Raw genomic sequence first — 23,080 nt, 5'->3', positions numbered from 1 at the left:
ACTTTTTTCAATATTATTTTTAACACACGTTATTACTCTACCTTTATTGATTGTATTCCTAGTGTAATAAGCTGCTAATCTGTACTTGTATAGTTACATAATTTCAGTCCCTTCCTTCAAATGGTGTTCAGCAAAACATAATATATGGGCATTGTCTATTGTATCATGGTAATTAAAGCAGACAGACAACTGGTTCAGTTTGTTTCTTAGGCCCATTACGTTTTGGTGAAAAATACAAAGTTTTCCGTGTCCTAAACTCTTTGTTCTGATGCCACTGTATTGTTGTAAATTGCAATTAGAGATTATAGGACGTCTTCCTGCAGGTTTCTGACTTAAGTTAGTCCTGTAATTGAGGCTGGGTACCAATAATCCTGTAGTGCTATGCGTCTCCTGGTTCTTGTGCTTCTTCTGCATACCTCTGTTACTACTGATTATGGTGAAGACACATCAGGTGGTGCTTGCAGTGCTGAAGATTGTGGAGGGTCTAATACTGATGAAAAGTCTTGAGCCACTGATGGAATGTCATCAGCAGATGAAGTTTCTGACACTGCTACTGATGAATGCAAGGGGACAGAAGTTGTAGATAAGGAGATTATCTAGTGATAATACTTCTGGTTATGTCAGTGTTTGTATCAGGACCTTAAAATCTTTGTGCTTGCTTGAAAGGGCAATCACAAAGTAATCTTTGTAACCAGTCAGTGTCTAAGAACACACTTTCTGAGAGAGAGAATATGCTATCATGGTATTATATATCAGAATTGAGATACAGCAATTCATCTTCGCTTACAGGCTCATCTGACTCCATCCAGCTATATAAAAAATTCTTGAGAATTTTGGGTTCAGTATGATGCTGTCTTACTTTTCAGAGCAGGACTACTGTATCTCCTAGTCTGATATCTCATATAGAAAATCATTAAATGCCTCACATGTGAAGTTCTGGCAGAGATAAGCCACAAAAAATATTTGTTTGTATGCACTATTGCCTTTGATTATGCGGACTATAAAATTTTGCTCATAAAAAGAAAATGTTAATAGTATTAACCATATTCCATTATATAGATGGAGTATTACCTGCTGAAAATAAAGCATGGTCAATATTAACAAACTGCACCATGGGAGAAAACTAAACACATTCATTTCTTCAAAAGGCTATGCCTTGTTGATGCAACCACTCATAAAAGGGAAACAGGAGAATATAAAATATAGAGTCCCACAAAGACTGAAGTACCTATCAGTGTGTTGACTAGAAGACATTGCTTGTACAGCAGTGTATGCAGGAAAGCCTGTGTGAAGTTTGGAGAGAGGGAATGGGACAATTTAAAATAAGAGAGTGTGTGTTAAGCTGTGACTGGACTGCTAAGTTGGTAAGAAACTTGTCTGCAAAAACTAAGGTTCAGAATTTGTGTCTCTGTCTGGTACACTGTTTTAACCCTTCAAACTGGTAGTTTCCATGTTCATGCTTAGTCTACTGCTGGTACTTGTGAATGCAACATTTTATTCAATTAGCACTGGTTCAGGAATTATTTGCCAACAATTAGGGAATTTTTAGAAATTGTTCATGACAGACCTTTATTACGTTTAAAACATAAATGATCAGTAAAAATTATCTTTCAGTGTAATATACCTTGAGAAAATCTTGAAACAAAGTCCTGCTCTGTCCATGAGTTGCCAGGATTTCTGTTATGATACACAGCCTCAATTTTACATGTGCATCTTCTTCTGCCTTTTCAAATGCACTGTGCACTGAAATATTTAGTAGCCTTTTACAAATTTTCACATACTGCTTTACACTGTTTTTTCTTTCCATGAGAATAGTTTTTAGTTACTGATTTGTCTGACTCATTTTTGGATATGATAAACATAATTAAAAATGTGAAATTCAATGCAAGATGAGTTGTATAAACAACAAAATATTAGTAATAAAAAATGCATCCAGGAAGCATACATAAATAAAACATTGTAACTAAAATAGTACAAAAACTGGTGCAATACAACATAATGTACATAAATAGGAAAAAGCCTTAATATTAACTGAGTACAGCATAAATCAAAAACTACTTGAGGCTGCTCGTTAGCCATGTATCTTTACTTGCCTAATCAAGGCAACACATATCAATGAGTCAAAATGTTAGGACCACAGCCCACCAAGAGTTTGAATGTTGTTTGGCGGCATTGCAGGCGTGCGATTTAGTAATGAAAGTATACAAACAGAGCAGAGACAAATGGGAAATCATTCTAGCAAATGGGGAAATACACTGACATAAGTGACATTGACAAAGAGCAGATTGTTATGGCCCAGCACCTTGGAACAGGGGTCTGAGAAAAGGTGAAACTAGTTTCTTTTCACTTTATGTTGTCTTGAGGATCAAGGGAAAGTGGTTAAGGCCAGGTAGGTGATGTAGTGGTAGATGTCCATGCCTTATCAAAGAACATTGAGGTCAGAGGCTTCCCGTTCCATAATCTGTGGCAGATCTGACTAGAGAGTATAGTGCTGCTGCCAGTATAAGTGCTTCAGAGCACATCATTCAGTGCACTTGTTAAATATGGTAGTCCACAGCATAAAATCCCTATGTTCTCCTAATGACATTATCAGTAATTATTGCAATGGGTACAGGATGGTGAATCAATGCAAATGTGTTGAATGCACAAATGTATCACATTTCTTGTTACATAAGATCAGTGGTTGTGTCTAGAGACACTATTGTCAAGGCAAACGACTGCCCAATTCACCTAGGCTTTCATGGGACCCGTGACAGGTACCGAAGGCACACTGACAGTTGTGAACTGCATAAACATTATTGCAGACCACTTACATCCCTTGACAATTGATGTCTTTCCTGATGGCAGTGGCATATTTCAGAACACTAACTATCCATGTCACAAGGCCAGTTTGAGGAGCTTGATAGTGAACTTATGAGGTTGTCATGGCCATGAAATTCGCTTGATCTGAACCCAACATGACACATCTAGTATGGTGTTAGTAGGCACCACCTCTGTACACAAAAACTGTTTGTCTGTAATTTAAACTGATTTCCTGATTTTGCACGTAGATGTGTGGTGGCATATACCTCCAGAAACTTTCCGAAGTTTTTTTGAATCCACACCATGCAGAACTGCTGCTGTATTGCATTCTTTGTCGACCAATGCACTATTAAGCTCATTTTGCCCATTCAGTGTATATGTTGGAGTACAGACCAAAATTTTCTAAAGAGTTTAATAAATGAGCCAAATGCCAGAGTTCATTCATTTATTTGATTCATTGATGGAGTTAATAGAATATGAGATAAATCTATTAAAAAGTTTGCCTGCAAAAAATATGTGTAACCCATTGCTTTCGGTCTATTATTCAAAACAGGCTGGAAAGATGCTTCAAAATCAGGTTCAAAGAAATGAAATGGCTGTTCATATGATCATTTGTTCAAGGTGAAAAATCTGTTGAAATGCTTATCAAAAGGTACTGGCAGTTGATGCAACTAAAGTGTTTTGGATTATGTGAATGACTGCACTAAAAGTCAGATTCTGTATCAAAAATGGTTCAAATGGCTCTGAGCACTATGGGACTTAACATCTATGGTCATCAGTCCCCTAGAACTTAGAACTACTTAAACCTAACTAACCTAAGGACAGCACACAACACCCAGTCATCACGAGGCAGAGAAAATCCCTGACCCCGCCAGGAATTGAACCCAGGAACCCGGGTGCGGGAAGCGAGAACGCTATCACACGACCACGAGCTGCGGACGATTCTGTATCACAGAATATTCAAAACGTATGTTATTCCCCATTGTTTTATCTGTTATTTAGGTATCAAAACACTAAGATTTGAGAGATTGAGGCAAATTAATAATTTTAAAAGCAACCTTTTTTCTCTTAGTACATCTGAAGAATCAGAAGCAAGAAGAATAATAAATGCCAGTTTTATCAGGTAGACTGTGGTATATATCACACTTTTTCTAGTGGAGTATGCTTGTATACTCATAAGCCAGTGGGAAAATGGAAACAGAGCCACAGCCAAAAGGGAATAGCACAGGCAGATGGGGGAGAGGGGGGGTCACATTATGATGATGATGGCTTAAAATCAATCTCCTTAAACTGTTTCAAAAATGCTGTATTTTTAAAATTCTGTTTCGAAAATCTGGAGTACTCCACTTCACTTTTCTTCACTAGTCCATAAAGCACATTGACTCCTTCACAGTATATCAGCCCAACCCTACCCTACTCCAAAACTTTGACCTCTCCAAATTTCTATCCCTGCTTTATCTTCCTTACCAACTGGTATTCAGAGGAGTTGAGCTCCAATTTTCATGTGACTATCTTGATCAAGATTATCATGGTCCTCTGAAGTCATGTTATGGTAATACAGAAGTGGTGTCTTCGGAAAGACCACAACCAATTTCCTGCTCGTTCTGGTTCACCAGTGCTAATTACAATGAAGTCAAGTGGTGGCATATGAAACTGTGAAGCTTCAATTTAGGTCACCAATTTATGGAATACTAGCAACCCACCTCAGCTTTGCACATGTAACACTATGTATCTATGGCCAGATGACTTGTCCATTGTAGAGGTAATAATGATGTACAGAAGCATTCCTCACGTCTCAGTCTATCTACTAATGGAAACCATGTCAAAATCCCTACAGTAGGGACCAGACTTCATATACATGGCAGGGGACTTCAGTTCATCGTAGTTCAGTCCGTTTACACATAATGTGATGAAATTAATACATTACAAGCAACGTAAGTTTTCTGTGTGACTCATGGCTGTATGTGTGTGTATGTGTTATTGCATACATCTTTTAATTTGTAGTGTATCATATATCTGAGGCTGGCTGAGTGATCATGTCTGAAGGCCACAAAGGAAAAAAATGAAAATGAAAAGAAAAAAACCACACTTGATCTAGGTACATAGCCCATGACAGCACTCTTCTTGTAAACTTTAGTGCACAATGATTCATTTCTGAGACTCATTGTCACAATTACTTCTTAGTGGCTGACTTTTTCACCATGCCCTGCTGCTAAATGTCAAGTTTTTTCGCTGTGCAATTGTTCACAATGAATTGCTTGCAGCATTTCGAAGTTACGGTACTGCCTGTTGTTTGAAGGATGTGCAGTGAATTATGAGAGTGAATTGTGATTGCTAATTGCCTACCCCCATGAACCATGGACCTTGCCGTTGGTGGGGAGGCTTGCGTGCCTCAGCGATACAGATGGCCGTACCGTAGGTGCAACCACAACGGAGGGGTATCTGTTGAGAGGCCAGACGAACGTGTGGTTCCTGAAGAGGAGCAGCAGCCTTTTCAGTAGTTGCAGGGGCAACAGTCTGGATGATTGACTGATTTGGCCTTGTAACACTAACCAAAACGGCCTTGATGTGCTGGTACTGTGAACGGCTGAAAGCAAGGGGAAACTACAGCCGTAATTTTTCCCGAGGGCATGCAGAATACACTAAGCAGATTCAGAAGGATGTAGATTGCAGTAAGTACTGGGAGATGAAGAAGCTTGTACAGGATAGAGTAGCATGGAGAGCTGCATCAAACCAGTCTCAGGACTGAAGACAACAACAACAACAACAACAATGTAAATTGACACTGACATTATGAAATAGTCATCTTTTTCCAAAATGCATCCCCAACTATCCATAGAAGTCTTTCAAAATCATCTGCTTTCATCTACAAGGATTTCTGAATCCCATTTCATCCTATGAATTTAAGGTGTCAAGATCGGGCCAATGTCTATTTCCTTCTTCAAGAAGCTCACAAATCCCTCAATGTTTATAAGCCTGTAGTTGTGAAGATTCATTTACCAGTTTTATGTACAGTTTCAAAGTATCCAAAGATATACTATGTGAACAATTAAGTCACATCCACACTGACTGTACTGCACCATGCCAAACATGAACCACCTATTGTCAGTACATCAAAGCAGCTGCAGCATTCATGGGTGCTGTTTGGCTGTGGCTACATCAAGGCACATGGAGCTGTACTTCCAAGTTTGACCATTCACCGCTAGATGGCCATAGCAAAAGTTTCACAGCAGTGGTGAGCTTTATTCATCAGAGTTCATCAAATTTCCACGAAGTATTTGTAAATCATATACATGAACTTTCCTCATGAATCAATCCAGCAGTAAAAACTAAATTAGAATTCCTTCATTCGTTTCTGAGATTAGCCCAGATCTACAGCCAGAAGTGAGCAGGCAATTTCAATGTATATATACAGAGAATGGGTATCAGCATACAAAACCTTCCTTGTAAATCAGTCTACCTTTTAGTAAAAACAAGATCAAAATCCCTACAGCTGTTTCTGAGATTAGCCTCCATATACAGATAGATGTGAGCAAGTGACTTCAATTTATATAGATAGAGAAGGAGATATGTATCAGAGGCTGGAAGAGCTGGCAGAGATAAAAGAAAAAAATAAGCATGATTACTTGTTTAGCTCATGTTACACCATTCCACTTATGAAGCTTAGTACACACTGTGATGCACTGTTGAAACTCATTGTCACAATTCTTTGTCAAGGACTCTTTATGGCAGACGTTTTCACTGTGCCATGCAAAAAAACCATATCTACACCTAAGTTTGATTCAAGGAAGGCAGAAAGCTGAATGTTGAGTCATCTGCTGTTGCCAGAAGAATGTACTGTATGTAAATGAAGCAAAGTTTGTAAAGTTGCTGAAATGTTTTTGTTTATAGCATAAAAAACGAAACATCACATATTTTGGATTCACATGTTTTTTTCACTATGCAACTGCTCTAAAATGATTGCAGGAAAACTATTAGTTAAAAATATTTTGTTCTTTCAAACTGTAAATCTCGTATCATAGCCTGATGATGAGGTGATTACCTTTTTGTTATTGGTTATTTTTATTATGATACTTCAAAGTTGAGTAACTTACTGCCCACTGTTACAAAGAATTTGCAGTGCATTAAGAGAGTGCAAGTTGTTATTGCTAATTTGACAGAAGTAGAAATTGGCAGTCTGAAATTGTCATCTTATTTTGAAATGCATATCTCCATATCACTGAGAGGTAAATGCTAGGTTAAAAGACAGAGTAAAAAAATGGAGCCAGCTGGGATTTGATCCAGTCACCACTAGACCACAACACCAGATGAAAATTTGGCCATGCCTGCTGCTCTCTCAATGCAGTGCTTCTCTCTCAAGTTATGGTGGTTGTCGACATGGTAGCAATGGTGTCATTTTAACAACTTCACTTTAATCCATCATAATTCAGACAAATTGTGTGAAATATTTATACATTATACACACAAATGTTTCTCATGAGTCAACATATCTATTAGTCAAAACTGGATTGGAATCCCTATGACAGTTCCTCCAATTAGCCTGCATCATATAAGGATGAACATGAGCAAGTGACTTCAATTTATATATCTGAGAAGAAGATATATGTTCCAATCATAGCCAAGCAAGAAAAGAATGTGCTCTTAAAACTTTTGACGTTAATAGCACGAGGTCATCATGGGATTAGGAGTGCAAAGGTAAGGGTAAAGAGAGCTTGCAAATTTACACATCTGAGAGTAGACATTTGACAGGCAGGATATAGTTGTGCTTTAAGGAACCACCACAGAATCATTAGAAATGACATTCAGTGTGATGAATGGCAGCATAGTATTTGTATGGGGTATTGTATTACAATCAATATGAGTAATGACGCTAGCAACGTATAGAGACCCAGAGACCATCACTACTGCTATGCAATACAGGAAAAATAGCACTTTATCTTGCAACTTTGAACTGCTTTGGCAGTAGCACAAGTTGAATTAGCATGACTGTGAGCTGCAAGTTGCAGTAGTAATGTCAATGATAGACCGTAAGTGTGGATAACAGTAAAATCTTTTAAATCAGTGAAGTGTTCCAGGGGACTGAGAAGTCTGATAGTTATAGGTTACTATTACTAATAGCTTCCATGATTTGGATACTGTGGACAAAAACATCCAGACACTCAAAAATTTAGAAGCAGTCTGACAAGTACAGGACTCGAAGTGTAAGTTAAGGCTAGAAACCAAAGTCTTAAGGTTGTCTTATTGTGTAGCCAGAATCACTGGAGGGGAATGACAGAACTGTTACAAAACTCTCTAGGAAATGATTACCAGGTAACTAATATTTTTAAACCAAGTGGAGGGCTTAGTAGTGTCACCCGTGATTTAGGTCTTTGGGGAAGGCCCTTCAAAAAAAAGATCATGCAACAATTGTAGGGGTGCAGGAAACAGGCTAACCAAAGCAGTGGGTAAATTTACCTCTAAGACAGAATTGCACGACAAATACAGTACACTTGAAACAGATACTTGCAAAACAAACTATTGTTGCCTGGACAAAACCATAGATATTAAAGAAAACATATTTGGTGCCTTCAGTTACAACTTTTGAAGGTTCATTGATATAAAAGTTCGACTCTCATAATCTTCACAGAAGAATGAAAGGACAAATGTAAAGTCAGTATATACATAGTGAATATCAGAGCTTGATGAAGAAATTACTGAAACTGAACATATCCAACTTAATGGCCATGAGCTAATATTGGACTACTATAGTACCAGTAAAAGAAAAGATGAGTGGTTGTACATGCAAAAAAAAATTGTGTGAAGTCTCACACCCTTCTGGTCGATGAATATTGTGTTGAAAACTCTTTGAATGCTGTGACACAATACTGGCTCATGAAACACACATGCTTGTAGATCAGACAGTTGGAAGGCCACCAGCATGAAATATCTTAACCTTCATAAAGGAATTAGAAGTAATTTTAATGACATAAGCAGATCAAACTGAGAAATCATTGTTTGTTGAATCTTTAATGTCAATTTTCTATCAGATAGTACTCATTGAGGGCACTTCAAGTTGGTTAAATTTAGTTTTGTATTATTTACCACAATAAAATTCACCACAAGGACTGAAAGACATAGTACAACAGTCTTTGACAATTTGTTTCTCCCCTGACAATTTTCAGTAATTCAAATGTCAAATCGTAGTCAATGATGGTCAAAAGTTAACAATAAAAATTAATGACCTTTTAACCCCAGGTCATAGTAGAAAAGTGTTGTATCCCAAAAGTGTAAATAATAATGCCACCACAGAATTTAGAGAGAAATAACAAGAATAATGCTGGCAAGAGATTTACAAAGCAGATAGTGTATATGGAAAAATTATCTCTTTCTTAGACATGTTTCTAGAGAACTGTCTTGTGTTCCCCTAAAACAAACAAGGGTAAAATTGAATAGAAGCAATTATAAGGGATGCGCAACTTCTAGTATTATAGTATCTAATCCTAGGATGAGCATGTTTTGTTCAATTCAGAGAACCTTATTGTTCTAAAATCCTCCAATCTGTTATTGAAGAAAGGTGAAATACATGTAATACGGTCAAAAATTAAAACACTACAAGTAAGACAGAAACCTACCAGAAGACTATTGAAAAAGAAACAACCTATAATAGCAGTACAAATGAAATTGAGCACTCACAGTATAGCTCTTGCAGAAATGGTGACACATTTAAAAATAATGGAAATTCCTGGGTGGAAGAATATGTAAAATAATGGAAAGGCAAAAATTGATTGTAGATGGGTAAAGAAAAGTTAAAGAGTATGGGATGGAAGAGAGACAAATTGACGATGTGCAACAATAATAGAGATTCCTGAATGGAAGAATAAATAAAATAGGAGAAAGGCAAAAGGCCTTTCCCTTACTTTATGTATTGATACATTTAAAACACTGTCAAACAAATTCAGTGGCAGCAAACATTAAACCCATTAATAAATAGAATACAACTGCACTAAATTTATTTACACAGATACTACATGAACTATCAACATATATTATTTTCAAAAAACATAACCTTCAAGGAGATTACAGTATTCATAAGGTCACTAAAATGTAGTAATTCTGCTACATATGACTGTGTTTGTAGTACAGTATTAAAATATTGTGCTGGCTTGATAAGACCACACTTGCTCTTTGTGTAATCAATGGGTCAAAGAATATATCCCAAAAGATTTCAGCATACCATAGCAATAATTACCTATAAATAGTACACCTCTAATTACAAACCTTTGCATTCCTTCAAGTCTCTCAGTCTATTCAAAAGATTTTGAGAAGTGACCTATATAGCATGCTACATATGGATTAATTAATCTGAGAAGACTTTGTTGATTGCCTCTCAGGGTGTTTTTTTTTTTTTTTTTTTTTTTTTTTTTTTTTTTTTTTTTTTTTTTTTTTTTTGTGACCTTTCTAAAGCCTTTGAGTGTGTGAATCACAAAATTCTGCTTAGAAAAAAAATGTTTTATAGTATCTTGTATGGGTGGAGTCTTACCTTCATAAAAGAAAGTAAAGGATCATGTGAACAGCGTATGTCATAGGTGCGAAACTAACCTCAGGAAGGGGAACATAATGTGTGGGATGCCAAAAGGGTCAGTACTGAACCCACTCTTATTCCTGACTTACAAAAATGTTTTCCAACAACTTAAAAGAGCAATTAAAAAACTACATTTGTTTTCTTGCTGGTGACACAAACATATTAATTATAGTCCCAAACTGAAACTTAGAAGGCATTGCTCATATGGTAGTTGGCTGGGCCTACAAGTGGTTCAAGGATAATAGTTTAAGCCTTAATCTCCAAAGGACTCATATAAGCAATAATGAGCTGTTAATAGCAGAAGTAGACATTTAAGATCACATATAAAATGGAATACTATGAGTAAAATTTTTGGGGTGTAATTGCCAACACATTAAAATGGAACCAATACATAGATAAACTAATCTCATTTGCTGAAGTATTGCCTGTAGAAATATCTCTCATTGTACTGACCTAAACACAAAAGTCTTGACTCATTAATAATACTTTCAGATCCTCTTATCTCAAGGAAGTCTGGGGCAGTGTATCTAAAGTAAATAAAGTATTTTATCCAGCAGAAGTGAGCAGTAAAGTAGATAAATGTGCTACTAATTTTTGTTATTGTCAGTGAAAATCAGTTTCAGCTCAACTGGATCAGCACAAACACAGTAAAAGACACCATAAGTAATTTTAATGTAGACTTTGCTTCCTTGTGGAGGGTTCAGAGTAGTGTTGTGTACTCTGATGCAAGGTACTCAACAGGCTTCCATCTAACATAAAGCAAAAAACTGGAAATCCCACGTAGTTAAAAACTAGAAACATACCTTATTAGTCATCCCTTCTGCAAATTATTTGTTTATCTTGATCCAAGGACTGAAATGTTCTGTTAGCCAAATGGGAAGTAGCAGTACTCATTGTAAAGTAACATATTATGAACAGGCCACTGGACACTGGACACTGGATTTATGAATGTAAGTATTTCTTTGAAAAATATCAATGTAATCAAGCACATACAAAAGGTACCAATTGGGGATAAACAGCAGCTGTGTAATGTAACTGGGGAAGCACCAGTTTTTTCCCCAAAGTAGCAGATTTATTTATAACGTTTACTTACATTTAGCTGGTGTAACCACAAATAACATTGAGCAATTCAGTGATAGTTTATTGTTAACAAAGGTGAAAGATTATGTTTCTATGATTTCCTTGTCTTTTGTTAATGCATACCTCTCCTTGAATGAATGAATGAGTGAATGAAGTTTCAAGAGAAGAGTAAGACTTTCACAATCCTAAGCTATTAGTTACTGCTTACTTTTGATGTCATAGCTTTTTGCATACATTATTGTTGGATGTGAAATCATAAATTCGGCACATATTACTTGCAAATGTCTCACTACTGAACTGGCACCAAAAAATGTAAATAGTTGTTCTGAAGATACACAGTACAGTCTGAAGCTACACAAGTGCATACATTCTACATCTGCACATGATAACAACATTTACATCTGCATCCATTCCTCCCTCTCTCTCTCTCTCTCTCTCTCTCTCTCTCACACACACACACACACACACACACACACACACAGAGTGAAAGGACAGTACTCAGAGTAGCTAAAGTGTAGAGTAATCAAGTGTCTCCTCTTGTGTTTAGGCAAATGCCCTTGATGAGCTTCGACGGCTGGTGGCATGGCTTCAGGCTCAGGCTGGGAGCCTGTATGAGCTGCCTCCTGGATTCCCTACAACACCCACTGACAACAAACTGCAGAGGCAAGCAGCAGCAGCTGCCGCTGCTGCAGCTGCCGTCTCTACCTCATCAGGCTCACCTGCTCCTAGACCAGCCGTCAGTGGATAGGACCCAATATAAGTGGATCTGAGTGGACTCATAGGTGGTGCACAGTACTTTCTTTTTGGATTCAAGGCTCATACAATGGACAATTTGAATTTAGTGTAATGTTGGCAAATAGCAGTGATAGCTGTATGATGAAGTACCATTGTAAGTGGCCACAGGAAATGGTGCTCTCAATAGAATTTTTAAAACTGTGGAAATGGAATACATCTAGGAGGCAATAAAATAGTGGTAGGTATATTTTTATTAGGAAGTGTTCAGTTGATACACTCATATTTTGCTGAAGCCTACGTGGGACATCATTTAAATCTGATAACTTTGTAGGAGTGAAGAATGGGACAGCTATTTTTGTGTTATCACTCTGATGAATCCACAACTGTGCTCAGAAAATTCTGAAAGCAGTATTTTCAATCCATAAGCTGGTAGTGTATTACTATGATAATTTCTAAAATTACTGTCAGGGCACTGGCTGTGACTTTGTCGCACATGTTTTAGATAAGATGTAAATATTTAGTACCTACTCAATTGCAGTATTCTATACAATGTAATGCTCTGCTTAAGTCTTTGTAACTGCCTGGCACTGTCATGAATGTACCTGGTACAGTAAACATTGCAAAAATATAGCCAGAATATAAAAAAAAACAACCTGTTACCTCTTTTGTAGTTTTAAATTAATTTACTGCTAATTTAATGAACCATAGCCTGCATTTTCCTGTTTATGCAAAAAATGATGGTCTGATGACAGACTGATTTCTTGGAATGGTGGTGGCTGAAAATGGAATATGATTGGTGAAAGAGATACTTGATTGATCTAGTGGATAAATAGAACTATCCAATAGTCCATTAAATGTCTCAAAACTAGTAATAGTTCATTAAGTAAGTAAGTAGAATAAAGGAAAAAAATTGTTGTTTATCCATTGCCTTCACCAATACTAAAACATCTCTAATTAATGAGATTTAGTTCTAAATGCAAAACTTCTCTTCATCCATACAATATAAAATTATACATTCAATTATAATGCAAGTTCAACTGCAGATAAAATTATGAAGTGCTTACATGGGTTCACAATGTTATTTCAGCATTAGAATATGATACCATTCAATCACTGAATTAGTGTTGTGGAAAGGCATAATGGATTGCCGTTAATTAACCACTTTTCCCAGAAATAAGACTGCTATTGTGTAAGATAAAGAGAGAACAATACTGACATAACCAATATAACAAAAACACAACATCTCATTATTTAATGAACTTGTTATCAAAAACTTTGCAGCACATTTTTATTAGTGGCAGTTGTTTTCTTGGCAAAGTAACAAGCAATTTACTACAGTAGCTCCTCAGTCAGAATCCTGCTGTGCACAGAGCTTTATCTCATCACAGTAACTATGATGAAAGTAATAGTGGGGATGTATCAATAATTATATTTAAAATGTGATATTAACTAATCAAACAATGGAAAGTTGGCTTGTTAGTCATTAGCTGTCTCATGCATCTCCCCACCACCACCTACTTAGTCTGGTCACAAGCATCTCCTATCCCATCAAATGCAGCGCTACCTGTGAAAGCAGTCATGTGATCTAAAAACTCCACTACAAGCAATATGACACTCTAACAATCTGGTGACAGTGTTATGATAGAATGTCCATTTGGACAGAATTAACAGCATTAATTGACATATCCATTTATATAATACTAGTCCTCAGGGCTTTTTCTGTAGACACATCTTCATTACTGCAGTATTTTAATACCTACAATATTACTGGAATTCCAGTACGAACACAAGGAGCAAAACTGAAGAAAGCAATCATTCACATTCTGCTGATTGACAGATGCCACATACCTCATTTTCTAAACACAATTTGGGTGTGCACTTAACTGTTACTGGTACTGTTAGAAGAGTTATAATAGACATTCAAAAAGCAATCAGATATAATTCTAGCTTTCAAAAGAAAAGTCAATACAAGAAAAGAAGGAAAATAATGTAGGGAAGATTCAGGTAAAAGAACATTTGACACAAAATTCAGAAGTAGGACAAATCAAACATGAACAGTCAACAAGTCAAGTGAAGAACTAAGAAATATTAGTATGCAAATGATAATTTAAAAAATGAACAGTCGTGTAAAAACACAAGAGATTTGAGGGGTGGGGTGGGGGGGGGAGAAGGCAGGGGGGGGGGGTGGAAAGAGAGAGAGAGAGAGAGAGAGAGAGAGAGAGAGAGAGAGAGAGAGAGAGAAGAATAAAATACTAACAGTATAAACATGAAAGATGTACATACATACAATATCATCTAAAATGAGGCAAATGAAGTGAACAAAAATATAAAGATAAGGGAATGAGAATGGGAGATAAAATAAAACTGTCTAGAGAGCTAATGTGGGAGAAAGGAGAATAATCTTATTTCACCATACATTTACATGAGTCATAAATTTGGCAGGATAGTGCACCCAATATTTCAGCATACATTACTCCTAATAATGCAAAATACACAAAATATTAAATTGTGAAAGGGATAACCATGCTGGCTGTGCAGTTAAGTGTTAAACAAGAAAACAAATTTACACAGTGTGATTCTGAGTTTAGCATATTTTTTATGGTATGTAACATGATTTTATGTGTGTCATTCTTTTAAGAGTGTGAAAAAAATAAAGTTGGATTTTTTATTGAAATACAGTTCACTCTGTAACTGTGTGAGTGGCCATACTCTCTCAGCCTAGAGGAGAGCTAGATCACACCTCCACTAGAACTATGGCCTAGGATTGATGGAGCTTTACTTTATAAACTGTTATACTTGAAATACATAGATAAATAATGGAATTCTGAATAAGGCTTTTCAGTAACAAATAAGCTCTGTAAGTCAACTAGTAAAATTTTTCTACTGGATTCATCCCAGATTTGTTGTTTATGAAGAGGGTTAAACAATCCACATTACAGATACAAATTGTGGTAGTAGACAGACTCATTGACTGGACTTTACAACAGCTCTTAAAAGTGAAAAGTTTTTATGGAGAAAACTCAGTAATATTATCAGTTATGTAGAGCTTTACATTCAGTGATAACTTCTCGCACTTCATAAATTCATTTTTAGAATACATTGTCATTTATTTACATTAAAACTATAATAACAAATTCATTAGTTATTTACTCAATTGGCTCTTCCACACTAAAAGGGACTACATTACACTGTAGAGTTAATATTTACAATACTAAACAGCAATTAAATTATTTAATAAGTTCATAATTTACATGTCTTTGCCAGTGACTGATATTGCAGTAATGTGACAGCAATAAATTTCAAGCACATTTTGCTTTGTGAAAATAAAGTGTTACAAAGTTTTTTTCTTCCTTTTGTCATCAATTAAATCACATGAAATGAAATTCTATGTTGGTTCCAGTAGGGGGCAGCTGTGATTTTACATAGGAACCTCTTGCCATTCATAGAAATTTATTTTGTGATGTGACTGTAAGTGCTTTTCAAATAGGCATATGGAATTAGGTCCATATGAAACTGCAGCTGATGTTTTATCACAGTATAATATTTACCAGTTGCTCCTCTCATATGTACTCATCACTCTGTCAATTTCTGTCTGAACTGCATTTGTCAAATGAAGTTAAATACACTCCTGGAAATTGAAATAAGAACACCGTGAATTCATTGTCCCAGGAAGGGGAAACTTTATTGACACATTCCTGGGGTCAGATACATCACATGATCACACTGACAGAACCACAGGCACATAGACACAGGCAACAGAGCATGCACAATGTCGGCACTAGTACAGTGTATATCCACCTTTCGCAGCAATGCAGGCTGCTATTCTCCCATGGAGACGATCATAGAGATGCTGGATGTAGTCCTGTGGAACGGCTTCCCATGCCATTTCCACCTGGCGCCTCAGCTGGACCAGCGTTCGTGCTGGACGTGCAGACCGCGTGAGACGACGCTTCATCCAGTTCCAAACATGCTCAATGGGGGACAGATCCGGAGATCTTGCTGGCCAGGGTAGTTGACTTAGACCTTCTAGAGCACATTGGGTGGCACGGGATACATGCGGACGTGCATTGTCCTGTTAGAACAGCAAGTTCCCTTGCCGGTCTAGGAATGGTAGAACGATGGGTTCGATGACGGTTTGGATGTACCGTGCACTATTCAGTGTCCCCTCGACGATCACCAGTGGTGTGCGGCCATTGTAGGAGATCGCTCCCCACACCATGACGCCGGGTGTTGGCCCTGTGTGCCTCGGTCACATGCAGTCCTGATTGTGGCGCTCACCTGCACGGCGCCAAACACGCATACGACCATCATTGGCACCAAGGCAGAAGCGACTCTCATCGCTGAAGACGACACGTCTCCATTCGTCCCTCCATTCACACCTGTCGCGACACCACTGGAGGCGGGCTGCACGATGTTGGGGCGTCAGCGGAAGACGGCCTAACGGTGTGCGGGACCGTAGCCCAGCTTCATGGAGACGGTTGCGAATGGTCCTCGCCGATACCCCAGGAGCAACAGTGTCCCTAATTTGCTGGGAAGTGGTGGTGCGGTCCCCTACGGCACTGCGTAGGATCCTACGGTCTTGGCGTGCATCCGTGCGTCGCTGCGGTCCGGTCCCAGGTCGACGGGCACGTGCACCTTCCGCCGACCACTGGCGACAACATCGATGTACTGTGGAGACCTCACGCCCCACGTGTTGAGCAATTCGACGGTACGTCCACCCGGCCTCCTGCATGCCCACTATACGCCCTCGCTCAAAGTCCGTCAACTGCACATACGGTTCACGTCCACATTGTCGCGGCATGCTACCAGTGTTAAAGACTGCGATGGAGCTCCGTATGCCACGGCAAACTGGCTGACACTGACGGAGGCGGTGCACAAATGCTGTGCAGCTAGCGCCATTCGACGGCCAACACCGCGGTTCCTGGTGTGTCCGCTGGGCCGTGCGTGTGATCATTGCTTGTACAGCCCTCTCGCAGTGTCCGGAGCAAGTATGGTGGGTCTGACACACCGGTGTCAATGTGTTCTTTTTTCCATTTCCAGGAGTGTATTTTTCACTATCTCATAGTTCTACTGTGCAAAGTATTTTCAGGAAAATAAAAATCTGTCCACTTTCCTGCTGCCCAAACTGATACAGCTTACTTTTCTCCTATCAATTTTGTATTAGTGTAGCAACATTTCTTGTCTTTTATACATAAATAGATTTTCTCCAGTCATTCACCAGAAAACTTTTAACTGTGTGTGTCCCAAGTGCCATAAATATTAATTTAGCAGGCAATCCTGTAAATTACTGGAGCATGAGAATCTCAGACCACAGGTCTCCATTAGCACGTTGTAGCTTAATGTCTTTATTGGCTCCATCTTCATGTAAGTGGTGTAATGTCATGTATACAACCCATCTGCTCTTTATAAAATCTGTGAACCTTCATTTTAACGTATTTTATTTTATTTTGATATATTAGATTGAATTCACATAAACAGCTTTGTAAATCACTCAGTTTGGCTGTCGTATTGGATGAACAATTGTTAATCCAGTGCATGGACTGATCCTGGGCTGTGCAACCTTTCAGGGTTAAAGCTTTTGCATTCTACATGCTATGACACTCTAAAGGATACTGTGCAAGAAATATCTAGAAAATAACCTCTAGCAGATTACAAACAAAATATCTGAATAGTTAAAGCAAATTTATCAGAAAAATCTTAAAACCACACCTTTGTATTACTTCTCCAAATAATTACTATTGAGATTTAGGCATTCATCATCTCTCTTAACAAGATGACAAACTCCCTCTGCATAGAATCCTGCTGTCCAAGAGTTTTGGAACATAACAAGCACAGAACATATGCTTTCCTGAGTGTTTAGTCACAATCTCATGCAAACCACACCAAGAAATCTGACACTTGAGATGTCTTGAAACACCATTTTCAGTTTTTTTATCTGTTTTCTGTATCAATTTGTTTCTGATTATTGATGGACAGTCACGTCTACATTCATGCTTCTGTTCTTAAACCAATGCTCCTTATACAATGTAAATTTCATGATGAATGCCAACTGCTTTCAGATTTTTTGCCACTGAACACTGCATTCCAGAATGGATCTTACATTTGGCAAGATTTTTTTTCTTCCAACATCCATTTTGACAGCTGCTGTATGCAAACAAGAAGCAATGTAGCTTTCTTACTATCTCAGCTCTAAATGAACTGATCTGCTGCATAAGCCAGTATCACAACTGTTCTCTTCTGCCACTTAATTCCTACACCACATAAAAAGGAGGTTAATACCTGGATAGCCATTGTAAATGGTAAAATACAATCACATTCTTACAGTACATAAAGCACAGTTAATCATCAATATGTGTTAATATAGAAAATGCTAGATAAAAACCAACTGATTGTTGTTGTCGTTGTTGTTGTTATTGTTGTGGTCTTCAGCCTGAGGACTATCTTGATGCAACTTTCTATGCCATTCTATTCTGTATAAGTCTCTTCAGTTCTGGATAACTATTGCAACTGACATCCTCTTCAACTTGCTACTGTATTCCAGCCTTAGTCTCTCTCTATAATATTTAGCTCTCCCCTCCATACAGACACACACTTCCTTCTAAAAGCAGATTGATAATTCCTTGCTGCCTCAGTATACATTTTATAAATGTATCATTCTTTCAGTTAAGTTTTGCCATATAGAAAGTGTGTGAGAAAAGTAATGAGACAGATTTTTTGTATCCACCGTAAGTTTTTATTTTTTTTCAAACAACAACAGTGTCCCCTTCAAAGTAGTTCCCTTCAGCAGCTACACACTGGCAGTGTTGTTGTTCCCAGTCTTGGTAACAGCACTGAAAGGCTTCAACTGGTAGAGCCTTTAAAATGTTCGTCAGACTCTTCTGAAGGTTCTCTGGAGTCCAAAAATGACATCCTTTTAAGACATATTTCAATTTCAGGAAAAGAAAAAAGTAACAAGGACTCAGATCAGATGAACAGGGGTTGGAGGCTGTGGGATAACAGAAATGCATCTTGAGGTTAAAAATTGCATGATGGAAATGGCTATGTGTCATGGGCCATTGTCACAATGTAGCATCCGCTTGTTTGCAACATCCAGTCTTACACAATTCACCCTTTTCCTAAGCCTTTCAGGGACATCTTTGTAAGACACTTGGTTGACAGTTTGTCGTAGAGGGACAGATTCTTTATGCACAATACCCCTGCTGACAAAAAAGCAAATCAGCATTGTCTTGATCTTTGGTTTACTCATCCAAGCTTTTTACAGCTGAGATGTCTCAGTGTGTCACACCTCTCTTTGCCAGCATGATATGATTGAACCATTCATGGTCATTGTCAATCCTCTGAAGGAGATCAATGAACATGTTTCTTCAATTGCCCTCCTGCTCAGCTGTGAGGTTTTTGGCACCATTTTGGCACAAACCTTTCGCATGTGCAAAACTTTGGTAAAAATTTGATGTACGATGAAAGTGTTAAGTTTAACAGGTCTCTCATCATCCTTATAGTTAAATGTTGGTCTGATATCACAATAGCAAGCACATGTTCAACATTTTCAATGGTTTTTTAAGTTGAAGGTCTCCCTGAGCAAATTTCATCTTCAACATGTTCTTGGCCTTCCAAAAATGATTAGCAGCCGTGAAAAACTTGTGCTCTTGATGAGGTATGTTCCCCATAGGCCTGTTTCAACTTTTCAAAGGTCACACTTGCAGATTCCCCAAGTTTAACACAAAACTTCATGGCACAAAGTTGCTCTAAATTCCAATGACCCATTTTCATAACACACAACAAAAACACAACTTCACTGACAGCACTCTCAAAAATCACGTCATCACTGTTTGGATCTGAAACTTGGACTGAGCATCTGGATTGGATGAACACACTGGTCTACATAAATAGGACAACACAATAGTGCCAGACTGCTTGCAATGTTATCAATCTCATTACTTGTCTCACACACTTCATATTTCTTTTCTCTTTGAACTTTGCATTGATGCCCAAGCATTGTCTGGTTGTTGATTTCCTAAGTTCTGTCAAACAGATTGTTTTTAAACTACCTCCAGGTGCTACTGAGAAGGTTATGAGAGACGCATATTGTACGTTGACTGGGGCATGTTTACCCAAGAGTAATGTTACAACAGCTGAAGGAGGTGCTTTGCATTCAGTCAGGCTGGATTCTGACATTGCTAACTTACACACAGACAAGGGGTATGCTACAGTTGTACTGGACAAGAAGGATTATATTCAAAAGATACAGTGTTTATTATCTAATTCAGCATATCACAGACTGCTGACCTGGTAAATAGGGTTGAGACAGCCTCCTTGCCAAAAGAAACTGTCGAGAGTCTGAACTCTTACTGTCCTGTCACTCCTAGGTTATATGGCCTTCCAAAGATCTACAAGGAAGGGTTTCCTCTTAGGCCTACTGTCAGCAACATAAGAAATGCACAAGGCCATGTAGAGAAACACTGCACGTCTGTGTTGAGCCCACTTGTAGAATGGTTCGTACATCACATTAATAACTTTGTGGATTTTTCACATCAGTTAGAGGGACTGCATTTGAATGACTAATTTTTTAGTAAGGTCCAATGCAGCCTCTTTCTTCATGTATGTTCATCTGTCCTGTTCAGCTTAGGGTAGTGTTGAATTAACTAATCGATATGTGTTGACTTTGTGTTGACTTCTACAGGTCACAGAATAAAGCACCAGAATTTTTATTTTTTGTTTAGCTGCTTCATAATTTCATTGGTAAGATTATATATGAGTTTTACTGTAGAGTGTAATTCATAAAAGGAAAATTGAGATGCAGTGAGCAAGTTATATTCAATAAAACAAGAGATATGAGGGCTGAAATGGATCTGTAATTAGAGGTAATTTTTTTACTCAATTTTATTCACGAATGACACTACCGCAGAAATTATGCCTTAAAGAATTGATATCAACCTGTGACCATTAAATAGGGAATAAATGAGTACTGTGACACTGAAAGAAAGCTTAGCACACAGAACAAATTGGAAAACAAAAAAAAAAAAAAAAAAAAAAAAAACACAAATTAGCATTCATACAGGAAAACTTTTTTTACTATTTCTGATCTTGTGATTCATCTGGAAGTGGGCAGCATGTCTGACTGCCATGTGGGGGATGCAGGTTCAAATGGCTCTGAGCACTATGGGACTTAACTTCTATGGTCATCAATCCCCTAGAACTTAGAACTACTTAAACCTAACTAACCTAAGGACATCACACAACACCCAGATGCAGGTTCAATTCCTGATACAGTCAGGGATTTTTCCTTAGTGGGAGAATTAGAATAGAGTCCACTCAACTTTGTGATGCCAATTGAGGAGCTACTTGAATGAGAACTAGCAGCTCAAAAGTCTGTAAAGCCAGCAATGGCTGCGAGAGGGATGCGCTGACCTCATACTTCCCCATACTGCATCCAAATGATACCATCTGATATAGAATGAAATGGCAATCAGTTGGCATAGCACAGATTTCTGGGTCTGGTCACAGAGTTTAGTTTTAGATGTAGTTGTTCATCAAGACTACCATATGTTGCTAACATTCATTCATTCATTGTGCTCTAATAGATGCTGTCAAGAAGGAACATCTTCAGGGATATGCAAGTTGTCAAGAGTTTATTAATTAAACACAGATGTCATAGGAACTTAATATGTGCACTCAATTAACAATAAAATATGGTTATACTGCTTAGTACTGTTTGTGCTTATGCCATTGAAATTTATTTATTTATTAGTCCATCAGATTCTACATGTACAAGATATGCAAGGATATTGGACAAACTTAAAATTTTTAAAACAAAACTTCACCTTATGATACTTGATAAAAATTTTAAGCCACAAACTATACACCACTGCTGAACAGATTTGCTTATATGTGATAATACAGTAATAACTGAGCACAGCACCACTCATCAAACTATATCACAGTTAAGAAACTTAGTAAATTTCAAAGAAGAGTTACTTTGAAAACTCTTCTGCTTCCTCAGTTACATTAAATAACAGCTGTTAATAATACTGAAGGGAATGAAGGCAGAGTCATAGCCCTAAGCCAAGGATTCCCAAACATTTCCTCTGATGGGACAATGAGAATCGGGATACTTCGGTAGAATACTTTGTTTATTTCGAAGGTCAATAAAATGTTTAAAAACTCAGAAAAACTCATATAGCCCAGAGATTACTTCAATTTTAAATCATAACTAATAACAGAGAGATCATAATAAATTTTTTAAAAAATTATTGGTTCTATCAAAATGTCGAAAATAGTTTTTCATGGAGCACTTATTCACTTCCCATGGAACACTAGTGCTCCACACAACACAGTCTGGAAACCCTGCCCTAAGCAGTAACCAAAAGAAGTGGAGGTATGAGTCCATTTGCAACAGAGATATTCAACCCTAGCAGTACCAACAGGGGGCATACAATTAAAACTATTTCCGAATTACCATCAAGTTTCATTACTAACAGCATCTTCAAAAGTTTTTGAGAAAGCAATGTATAAGAGGTTAGTGGCACAACATAGTACACATAATTTGGTGTCAGATTCATGGTTTGGCTTTGGGACAGTAATACCCACAGATATGTAATTATTCCCTTGTGTGTGAATTTTTAGTATAGCTAAACAGTAGGATGAGAAGTAATGGTATTTTCTTTATAAAAGCATTTTATTGCATGAACCTTGCATAAGTTGGAACTACTGTAATCTAGTTTTATACTTTATACACTTTATATTATAAAATTTTGGAAAACTATTTATTGTTTTCAAGAATTATTCTCCCAAATTCTAAATTGTTTTAAATTTTTTAGTTAAACTTAATCAAACAATTTAAATCTAATTGGAAAAACAATCAGAGCAAAATGCCTCGGACCTTTGGAGGTGACGGAGTCCCAC

General features: G+C 37.6%; 1 protein-coding gene across 1 annotated transcript in view; it reads left to right on the top strand.

Annotated features, from left to right (window-relative positions):
• LOC124798980 (class E basic helix-loop-helix protein 22) overlaps window positions 1-12,806 on the top strand; it is a gene marked incomplete at its 5' end in the record, with an annotated part of 88,096 nt that extends 75,290 nt beyond the window's left edge. Inside the window, one exon of the mRNA XM_047262516.1 lies at window positions 11,991-12,806. Coding sequence (XP_047118472.1) covers window positions 11,991-12,191 — 201 coding nt within the window. The remainder of the gene's footprint in view (window positions 1-11,990) is intronic.
• Window positions 12,807-23,080: the final 10,274 nt, after the last annotated feature.

Source organism: Schistocerca piceifrons, chromosome 5 (assembly GCF_021461385.2).
Source record: "Schistocerca piceifrons isolate TAMUIC-IGC-003096 chromosome 5, iqSchPice1.1, whole genome shotgun sequence".
NCBI classification, from domain to species: domain Eukaryota; kingdom Metazoa; phylum Arthropoda; class Insecta; order Orthoptera; family Acrididae; genus Schistocerca; species Schistocerca piceifrons.
This window is presented reverse-complemented; position numbering and strand designations above follow the sequence as displayed.